The following is an 11,593-nucleotide window of genomic DNA, read 5'->3' as shown; positions in this document are numbered from 1 at the left end:
AGCATGTTGACTCTATCTGATAGCATACAATGGTCAGAACTTTGGGGGAGTTTGTCTTTCAAAGATTACACTTTTAATATTTTAAAGGCATCTCTTTCTGTTTTAAAGCTGCTTTTACCTTGCTGAAAGGAAAGGTCCCATATGAAGCTCATATTTCTTTCCCAGCTAGGAGCCATGGGAAAAGAATTTCTGTTCTGTTTAACTCAGAGTGCAATTATTTTCAAAAGAATAAATATTATCACTTGTTCAAAACATATTGGCGGTAGGGAATGCTCATTTGCACAACGTATTTTCAAATAACAATATTTTTATATATGTGTAATCCTTACAAATGTTAGCAATAATTAAAATAATCAAATCAAACAGAGACAGAGAGACAAAAAAGGTACAGAGGAACAAATGATAAATCTATATGGCTAAGCAAAATAGTATTGTAAAAAAACCATATGCTTCTGCCAACTTTCATTTCCTTGCGATTATGATTCAAATTGAATCATACTTGGAGACCATCAATTGGCCAAAGAAATGTTTCCTACAGGATCTTTTTACTTCAAATAAAAGCTAGATACTTCACTTCTACTCTTTTCTTATGCTTAATTTGAACTATGTCAGTGGTGAGATTCAATTTTTTTACTACCGGTTCTGTGGGTGTGGCTTGGTGGTTGTGGTGTGGCTTGGTGGACATGGCAGGGGAAGGTTACTGCAAAATCCCCATTCCTTCCCCACCCCACTGACCTGCTTTCCAGTTCTGTTCTCCTTTTCAGGGGAACAAAAGAAGATCAGCTGGGAGGCTGAGAGACAGCAGGGGCGGGGCCAGCCTATTTACTGGTCCTCCGAATTACTCATAATTTCTATTACTGGTTCTACAGAACCTGACAGAACTGGCTGAATACCACCTCTGATCTAAGTTGCATTTTTGTTAAGTTTGCTAAATATTGCACTAAGTTTGCTAAAGTGCCACTAAGAACATAAAGCTATGAACAATGGTTAAAATTGTAGATATCTCTAAAAATTAAGTATACTTGAGAAATACATTTCTAATTTATTTTGCGAGAGGCAATGCTGAAGCAAAACTGATAGATTATACAGGTTAGGGCCAGCAACCAGGTTTTAATGTACTGTCATTTTAAATGTGCAATAATATGTTATTTGAGCATAAAGCATTCTTCACCAGCTGATGAAGTATATCTCCTTTTTTTGTCTTCAATCACAGACCGCATCACAACCGCATCTTAGTAGACAATTATTGTAAATTAGAAATGTTTTAATAAAAAACAATTAAAAGACTGTATTTCTATTTTGCTGCACTTTTTGATGAAGAAAGATAAAAATCTGCCTTATTTGGTTTTTCTATACTACATACCTATAATAAGAAAATAAGCTTCCGCCCCCCAAAAGCTTGATAATTTCATCAAGTTGAGAAAATCCACTCACCACCTCCCTTTTCCAAGCAGTAAAAATATGATGTCATTTGCATATTTCATAAGGAGAGGGAGGAGAAAGCTGAGCTTCTGCTAGGACAACCTTCTCTTCCCTCTCTCCCCCTGATTTCTGTGCAGCCGCACTTGTGGAGGAAGGAAGCAGGGATGCTGGCTGGTGCTCGCTTCACTTATCGCTTGCCACCACCACCCATGCGACCCACCAGCTTCACCCCCACCTGTCCTAATTAGCTGGGTGGCTGGCTAGGAAAGCAGCGAGGGAGTGAGCACTGGCCAGCATCCCTGCCTCCTTCCTCTGCGAGCGCGGCTGGAGAGAAATAGGGGGAGAGAGGGAGGAGAAGGCCATCCCTAGCAGAAGCTCAGCTTTCTCTTCCCTCTCTCCCCCTGATTTCTCTCTGGCCACACTTGTGGAGGAAGGAGGCTGGCCGGCTCTCACTTCACTTACCGCTCACCCCTGCAGCCTGCCAGCTTTAGCCCCTCCTGCCCTGCTTAGCTGGGTGGCTGGCCAGCAAAATGGCAAGGAGTCGAGCGCTGGTCAGCATCTCTGCCTTGTTTTTTGCACAAGCCATGGCAGCAGGGAAACAGAGGCTTTTTACCAGCTTCCCAGCTGATCCAACACCCCTTACACATGCACCTCGCGCTGCGGCAGTCAGTGTATGTGTGACACACACACCTTCTGTGGCATGCCCAACACCTTTGGACACATACCAGGTCACCCGCCAAGTGGCAGAGAAATTGAGCTTCGGCAAAAGGAAAAAAAGCAGTTTGAAATTACCATATTTTTCAGAGTATAAGACACACACTTTTCCCTCAAAAAAGAGGCTTAAAATCTGGGTCCATCTTATGCACTGAATACAGCATTTTTTGCTTCCTGAACCCCAGCCTCTTCACCAAAATGGCCATGCATAGCCTCTAGGAAGCTTTTAGAGAGCTTCTGGGGGTTGGAGAGGGCAGAAATGAGCAAAATATTGCTTGTTTTTGCTCAATTCTATCCCGCCAGCCTCCAGGAGCACTCTATAAGCTTCCTAAAGGCTATCCATGCCCTTTATTTTACAAAAATAGGCCATTTTTTGCTCATTTTTGCCCCCCCCCCCAGGAGCACCCTGCAAACCTCCTAAAGGCTATTCATGCCTTTTTTTAGGGGAAAAATGGGCCTGTTTTCGCAAACAACAGGCTGTTTTGGGGAGGTTTGCAGAGTGTAAAAACCTTTTTTTATTTGCTTCTTCAAAACCTTGGTGCATCTTATACTCCAGTGCATCTTATACTCTGAAAAATATGGTAGCACTCTCTGCTGCTCTGCTAAAAAGGTGGGAACTGTGGCCAGGAGATAACAGGATGATTAATCATATTTGGTTAACCTCCAGAGAGAGAAGAAGCTGAATTGGGGGCTCTATGAGTTGGTTTGTAGGGCACAGATGGCTGTGATCATAAGATTTGTTGGGCATTGGTTTTAGTTAATAGAATGTATTATGAATATAACTGAAAGGAATGTGTGTGTGAGAGAGGGGGGGAGAGACAGAAAGAGAAAAAGAATAAGAGAGAAAGAAAGAGAAAGGAAGGAAGGGAGAGAGAGAGAGAAAGAAAAGAGAGACAAAGAGAGAAAAAGAGAGAAAAAGAAAGAAAGAGAAAGAAGGAAAGAGAAAGAAAGATTGTGGGGGAGAGAGACACACAAGAAAGAAAGAAAGAAAGAAAGAAAAGAAAGAAAGAAAGTGAGAGAGAGAGACACACAAGAACGAAAGGAAGGAAGGAAGGAAGAGAAAAAGAGAGACAAAGAGAGAAAGAGAAAGAGAGAAAAAGAAAGAAAAGAAAGAAGGAAACAGAAAGAAATGAAGTGGGAGAGAGCGAGAGACAAAGAAAGGAAGGAAAGAAGAGAGAGAAAAAAGAGACAAAGATAGAAAGAGAGAGAAAGAAACAAAGAGAAGGAGAAAGAAGGAAGGGAGAGAGAGAAAAGAGAGACAAAGATAGAAAGAGAAAAAAAGAGAAAGAAGGAAAGAAAGAAAGAAAAAGTTGGAGAGAGACAAAGAAAGGAAGGAAGGAAAGGAGAGAGAGAGAAAAGAGACAAAGAAAGAGAGAGAAAGAAAGAGAGAAAGAAGGAAAGAAAGTGGGGGAGAGAGAGACAAGAAAGAAAGAAAAAGAAAGTGGGAGAGAGAGACACAAGGAAGGAAGGGAAGGAAGGAAGGAAGGAAGGAAGGAAAGAAAGAAAGAAAGAAAGAAAGAAAGAAAGAAAGAAAGAAAGAAAGAGAACTTATGACCACAATTGAGCCCAATAGTTTGGTTGCTAAGCAAGAGCGTTGTTAAGTGAATTTCACCAAATTTTACAAGTTGGCCATGCCCACCTGGTCACATGACTTCCAAGCCATGCTCACAGAATAGATAGCAATTTTTTTTGAAACCCACCACTGGGTTGGCAAGGTAATCACATGACCCTGGGACACAGCAACTGTCATAAATATGCGTCAGTTCCCATGCGTCTGAATTTTGGTCATGTGACCACAGGGATGCTGTAATGGTTATAACTGTGAAAACAGTCATAAGTCACCTTTTTCAGTGCTGTTGTAACTTTGAATGGTCACTAACTTTTGTAAGTTGAGGCCTCCCTGTAATTGGATAGATGTAATTAGATAATTATATATCCTCATCCAATTGTTAGACTTACAAAGAGTAAGATACAGCATAATTATTACACTTAAAAATAAAAATATAGTAAAACAATAAACAGAAGGATACAAATGTCAAATTTGAACTTTAATGTGGTTTAAATCAGGGCTCCCAAACTTTTGGGCGCTGAAGGAATTTAGAAAAAGTAGTCTGTAGTTCTCCATTTGGAAGCTTGACATTGACAGAGTGGTTGTTTGAGGAGACACATAACACTTACTAATTTTGATTTACTAAAATATTAGTTCCACCCCTCAATCATCCCCCACAGAATACTTCTCACCACTTGCCACTTTTTCTTTCTCTGGGCAAATAGGCATATTGCCAAATGAAATGGCAGGTTGCAACCAATTACAGTTTTTATTTTCTGAAAAAGCTTATAGATCTTAGATCAATACAAGAAAATTTGATCTTCCTTATGTTGATCAAACACATATCAAGAATGTTCAGTGCTGCAGGTTAGCTGCAGATTTGTTTTTCCATCTTGTATGATTTTTGATTTTGTTAGCCTCCTTCATTTTGCTTTTGTAAAACAACTATTTCTCCCATATATTCTCAGATAGTGAGATCCAGATGAAGAGAGCATAAAATTCACGGGATTGGATGGAATAATGTCATCTTCTTTCAGAGTAGTCTGGGATAGATGCTATGCTAATAAAACATAATTAATTGGTTATCTACATATTACATACAAAGAAATAATAAGATCAAAGTTCAATAGACCAGTATAAGGAAGGTTGAATACAAACAATAATTATTTTTTAAAAAACTAAACAATATTAAAGTAAAAATTACACTAAATTTAAAAACATAAAAGTACATTTAACATGCATAATTACAAAATGCATAATTATAAAAGTCTGATAGATTTTAAGCAGTCCTGCGCAGAACAGGGCAACATATTTTGTGGCAGGATGAGTATCTGCAAGCAGCAAAGAAATATGAAATTATCCTGGGAGCCCTAGTTATTTACACAATAATGCTGAAATGAAGCTAACAAGAATTTAGTATATAAATAATTATATAAATAATCATATTCTGATTGAAAACAAGGCTTGGGTTTAAGAGATGATTTTTCAATAATAGGACAATATGTTTCATCCAGCAGATCATTTCATTGTGAACTATGTAATTCAATGAAAATCAAAACCATATTTGGTACATGCTGATTTTATTGCTGCTTTGATTCAATTGATAGGAGTAAGCTATGGACAAAATTTAGCAGTTAATCATACGAATTGTCAACTTTCATTCTTTTTGCAGCATCCCTAAAAGAGTTCAGACTGATTTTTTTTCTATAAACGACTTATCTATTTTTTTCAGTGTTAAACAAGGTTATATCCAGACTCTACTTCTTTTTAATTTCTTTGACAGTGTAACTGAACCAGGATGATTTTTTTCCAAGCATAATTACATAAGAGAAATATATCATTTCTCATTTATGTTAATTACTTGATTCTTTTTTTTTTTGCTCCCTGATTGGCCTTCATAAACAACTCTTAGCATCAGCTTAAAAAGAAGGCTAGTTATTGAACGAAAAAAGATATTTTTGATCCAGCGATAGTCTCTTAAGGTCTGTTTGACATGGTATACCTTTGACTTTACCTTTCCAAGGACTTACGAAATTCATCTTGAGAACTAATGTCTAGTAGCTTGCAATTCCAGGAACATCTGTTCCTACAAGCATTATTTTGTTATGACTTCAAAAATTTACATTTAAGCAAGTCTATTTTATTTTATTTATATCCTGTCTTTATTATTTTTACAAATAACTCAAGAGAGCAAACATATCCAACTTACCTTCCTTCTATTTTCCCCACAACTCTGGGAGTTGATTTGGGCTGCAAGAGAGTGACTGGCCCAAGGTCACCCAGCTAGCTTTCCTGGCCAAGGTAAAACTTGAACTCATGGTCTGTTGCTTTCTAATCCAGTACCTTAACCATTAGACCAAACTCTATTTAAAAGTTTATTTCAGTCAAATACTGCATGCACAATCATTTTAGAGCTTCTAAAACTATGTGCTGTTCTTTTATATTTATTGCTATTTTTGTCTTTCATAAACATTGAGGGAATATTGTGATGATTAAATATCTTATGACTGAAATACAATGTGCTAACTAAAATCTTAACTGGAAGGATGGTTAAAAATAACACATTTTTCAGAAACCTCTGTGGAAGGGCCTAAGTAGGCTAGGTATATTTAGAGAAACCTAACCTAGATTTTCTATATTATGATATTCTTTTCCAACTGAATCAGTTTTTCTAGGTCCATAATTTACTGAACGATCCAATTTAAAAATCCTCATTGGGTTAAAAGTTGTCAGAATTATGTGGTGTCATGTATCCCCAAATCAACCATGATTCAGCTTAATATTTTAATAGAGTAACTCACACATTTATAAAAAGCCTTACTAATTATTGTCCCCTTGGACAATCTTGAACAGAAGGTGTAAATTGGAGGATTGATAGGAGGTATTCCAAAGCACGCTATTCTATGCTCTACAGTTTTCCTGAGTGATATAGAATGATTCATTCAAAATGCAAACTTAGGAAATCACTTTCAATAACTTTAATTTGAAGGAAACTTGAGACATAACATAGAATGACAATACAAATCCCACAGAAAGCCTTAACCCACATTTATTTAAACAAGATCAAAGGGTTAATTGCTACTCCAGAAATGGACATTGTACAGGTAGACACTTCTCATAATGTCTGCCAAGCTCAGTTTCTTCTATTTTTCAAAGATTATTTTAATCAAACAATAGAGATACATGGGAAATGGTCACAATTGTATTAGGACTCAGGAAACTCCAGTTTCAAGTTGGAATGGGACATTTAAGCACCAACCTTTGGCCATGCCCACTTTGGTCACAATTGGCAGCAGGCAGGGTGATCGTGGAGGCTGTGGGGTAAAGCATGCAATGGATAGTGGGTGGGGTGATCACAGGGGCTAACCCTTTGTGCACTACATCCCCACAGCTTCCATGATTGTCCCACCCACTGCCAATTGTGCACTACCTCCGACAGCCCCTGTGATCAGCCTGCTGTCTGCCAATTGTGCACTGCATCCCTGGCGCCATTGCTGTCACCCACTGCCTGATTGACTGACAGCTATTTATGTAGTACAATGAATGTGCGCGTGAGAGCACGCATGCGCTCACATTGCTACCAAACCAGTAGCAAAGCTAAATGATTTCATCCCTGCACACATCCCATTAAAACGTTCGTCTACCTTTGACTATGGGTTGTATGTCAACATGCGGTTAGATCTATGATGATATTTTTTTAAATAGAAAACTATGTTTGGAAAGCAGGAGGGTTTTTTTAATTGAGTTCTTTACACTTACCCAAGTCTACTCCAGATAGCATTTCCCCACACAATAGTTCAAGATACACGCAAGAGAGATATTGAATGAGTTCAAGCAATACAAAAACCAAATGAATCATGTTGGCTGAGTTTTTACCATACTTTTACATTTTGCTAAGCCATGATGAAATTTATTGTTGGTGTAGCATTGTGGTATCTCTTGTCTGGTAACATCACTTCCATGTATAAAATGATCAGTTCAGTAGCCCATGGCTGCTTTCAGATGACACATCAGACCCTAACCCAGCATGCTACTTCCCTGAGATAAAACAAAATATGAAACTGCCCTTCAGATGATACACTGGCTGGGCAGGTTGGTTCCTCACCCTGGCCTTTGGATTCTACCCTCCGATTTCAGTGCTGACTGATTACAGTGCTCACACGATATGCTAATCCCAACTTAACCCAATTAAACATGTTGCGTTGCACGAGCACAACAAATGGTTGTAAAGTTACTCTGGAGATTCTTGGAACTTCATGTGCTGCAAAGGAATAAAAAGTGAAGGATACAGACTCCAATATTTATCAGAACATTCAGTGCAAGAAATGTCAAGTCATCTTACTGAAAAGGAAACTATTAAAATTTGAAATCATTCAAAGGTAGCATATCTGACTTATATTTAAAAATAATTTCCAGTAGTTAATACAGGTTTTGAACATACAGAACAGAATACAAATCTATGTTGCATAGTATTGCCTTGGCTATTTTGGATATGAAATTATTGTTTTAGATGGAGTACTTGAAATGAAGTTGTTATGAATTCGTAATGAATCACATACATAATTGCTATCATTATGGTTTGTTGCACAGCCAATCAGATATTTACACAGAATTTGGTTTTTTACCTACCTATCAAGTTCTTCCCAAAGACCCAGGATAGGCAGATGATGCTATTTGATGGTATTACAGATAACATAACAGGATGTAAGCTCTTCTCTTCTCTTTCCTTCCCTTCCCCTCCCCTCCCTTCACTCCCCTTCCCTTCCTGCCAATTTCAGCAAGTAACTCTATTATAACTATCAATATATTATCAATGTATCAGTCCTAAACATTTATTTCATTGGAAAAGTATAACCCAGAAAGAAAGAAAAAACCACATCTTGAAGCAAAGCAAGATCTACAGTTAGCTTTAAAATGTGTAAAAATATGTCCTAAAGAAATGGGGACAACCAGTTAAGAACCATGATGCATATCTGCTGTGCTTTTATTATGCTTTCTGTACAGTTAGCATGGCAGGCCTGTTGTAATCCTATCTAAGAAGAGAAGCTTCAGATCTGATTATACATTTTGTAGTAATTAGATGGAACAGTTGCCATCTGGAGATCAGCATCTTACATATATAAAGCATCATAATCCCCTGAATCTGCAGAAATGCTGATCAAATGCAATTGCTTGGTTGTCAACCCTCCTTGATGCAGCCTTTTCATTGACTGGAAGGAATCTATGGCAAGCTGGGTAAAACCACAAAGAAAGGAAACCATAGAATTGGATGATCTAGACTCATTTGCTCCACTAAAAGTAAGGACACCAGGAATTCTCGCTCTCAGAATAATCTCTCATTATTTGGCTAGATGAATATAATTATAAAAAGAATTTATTATGAGGATGAAAATAGCCCTGAATATATGATCTACCAGCTGGAATAATGGTATTAACAACCAAGAGATTGAAGCTCAGTTAGTTCCGGAAGATAATAAACCAAAGGAATGTGTGAATACTAATGGGAAAAATGCATAGCAAATGTTTTTTTCTATCAGTGCTTCAGGATTTTTACACAGACACACAGACACACACACACACACACACAAGTTAAACTAACATAATGTGGAATGTTTTTACTTAATTTATAGAGTACTACTTGTTTTCTGTGTAACCTAATTTGAGAATTAGTAGAAAGCTTTGAATTATTTTCTATCTGTTCTTCAGAAAAAGAAGAGCAAGATTTATTTCATATTAGGTATAATCCTGAGTAAGTATTACAAAACCACTAGTCTAGTTGTAATTGTTTGGATGTTAAGAATTTTTTCCTGTGTTAAAGTGTTCAGCATATTAGTTAGTATTTTTATGGTACATTTTTAAACTGTAAAGATCATTCCAAAGAGGAGCTACTTTTTAATATTTAGAAATGATATTTGCAGATCAAATGCATCATCGTAGTACCTCTATGACCTGCAATTATATACCTGATATACAAGAATCAAAGTGCAATCCTAAAACCACCTCCAAATATGTGTGCATAGGATTGCTCAATTGATTATAAATCAACCATAAGGCATCGATGTTTCCAACATCTGCCACTAAGGCTAGAAGTTATGTATGTATGTATGTATGTATGTATGTATGTATGTATGTGTATATATAATCTTTTACTTTTTGATAAGATGTTTCTAACTTCAGTTTGCATTGAAGCTTGAATCATGCTGTTGCTTCTTAGTCCTGTAATGCAAAGTATGTATGTCTTTTTCTCATAATACTAGAACTTCAGGCTGTCCAATGAATCTAAAAGGTGAGAGATTCAGGAAAAAAGAGAGGGAATACATACATACATACATACATACATACATACATACATACATACATACATACATACATAATCTTTTACTCTTTGATAAGATGTTTCTAACTTCAGTTTGCATTGAAGCTTGAATCATATATATATATATATATATATTACAGTTTCAGTTCTAACTATCACTTTTATTAGATGAATGTATTTATTTAGCATATGGTGATGGCGTATCATACATGGATTTGCAATATTTATTTACATGTCACCTAGATTAAAACACAATAGCATATGAATGTTAAAAAGATCTATATTTAGATAGAAATGTCTAGGCAATCTAACCATTGAAGAGCAGCATCATTTATGTGAGAAAATAATCAAGTACTGGACTGGTATATGCCCTCAGTTTATAGCCGGTCATCGTGTAATCTAGCGTTTGATGTGGGAGCCTGCAGTTACATTGAGGGAAGATATGCTTTATTGAATCTGATTCAAAGTTGTCCATTGCTGGTGTGATAATTCAAAACCTGGCACCTTTTGTATAGGGTGATTTATATATCTACCTATGCTGGGCTTTCAGCAACCCATTTGGCTTTCCATTGAGAATCAATGTTAAAGTTTTTAAGCAGATGTTGGCTTAACCAGTGGCGGCTTCTTGGATTTGAACTTTCCAATGGTTAAATGATGAAGATTGGTATGTATTGATAGGAATGAATTGTCCATAATTGTTCATATTTTGTCTGAATCCTCTCACTAATGCATCTTGCTTTTGTAAAGCTGGCAGTGTTATATGGCTCGGAAAAGAAAGCCAGCAAGTTGGGGTGACTTTAATGCATCTGCTTATAATGTTATTGAGTTTGGATTCTACCTTACTAATATGGCAGCTATTGAGCCATATAGGGGCACTGTATTCTACTGTGGAGAGATGATGGAGGATAAAACAGTATTGTTAATCAAAATTGGCACATATGATGTTCATAAGTACACTTTAAAACCCAATTATGAGGAACAATAGTATGCAAAAAGAATTGCCCACTTGGCTCAGAGATGGGCTTCCCAGAGTTATTTTCTTGACTTCTAAGAGAAATAAGTTCCCGCAATAAATAAAACTTTTCTTTTTTCCATCCAGTAAAGTTAGATTCTTATATATGTAGAATATACCCATCTGTTAATTCACTGCACACAATTGATCTTTAAACAATGTTAGTTAATTGTAAGTCTTTGGCTGTTTTATTTAATATTTGGTTTGATTGTGTCAAAACATCTTGTAAGTACTCAAAAATATTTTTTCCATGTTGAATATAGAGCGAATCTTGGCATTGAAAATACACTCCTAATATACTCTAGTCAAGATTAATAATTTAATAAATAAAGGGGTTGGGAGGCAGAAGGAGGAGACTCAACAAGAGGCTAAAGGTTAGATAGGTAAAGATAAAGATAGATACAACAGGTGAGTTTTGGGGATACACAATTATACCTGAAGAATCTTCTAAATTTATCAATGGAACCAAATTCTTTGCTTCCTTCACTGGATTTCTAAAAGCGGTTTGGGAGCACAGATCATTTTTCCAGGAAGGTGGAATTTTCCTCTTGAAAGGTACCATTCAACAATGAATATATCT

The 11,593-nt window shown here is 36.8% G+C and overlaps 1 protein-coding gene across 1 annotated transcript in view; it reads left to right on the top strand.

Annotated features, from left to right (window-relative positions):
- The first annotated feature begins 8,844 nt into the window (after positions 1-8,844).
- RP1 (RP1 axonemal microtubule associated) overlaps positions 8,845-11,593 on the top strand; it is a 211,981-nt gene continuing 209,232 nt past the window's right edge. Inside the window, exon 1 of the mRNA XM_087707060.1 lies at positions 8,845-8,983. Coding sequence (XP_087563186.1) covers positions 8,909-8,983 — 75 coding nt within the window. The 5' untranslated portion in view covers positions 8,845-8,908. The remainder of the gene's footprint in view (positions 8,984-11,593) is intronic.

Source organism: Thamnophis sirtalis, unplaced genomic scaffold (assembly GCF_051295495.1).
Source record: "Thamnophis sirtalis isolate CommonGarterSnake01/CBP01778 unplaced genomic scaffold, rThaSir2_p1.2 scaffold_2, whole genome shotgun sequence".
Lineage (NCBI taxonomy): Eukaryota > Metazoa > Chordata > Lepidosauria > Squamata > Natricidae > Thamnophis > Thamnophis sirtalis.
This window is presented reverse-complemented; position numbering and strand designations above follow the sequence as displayed.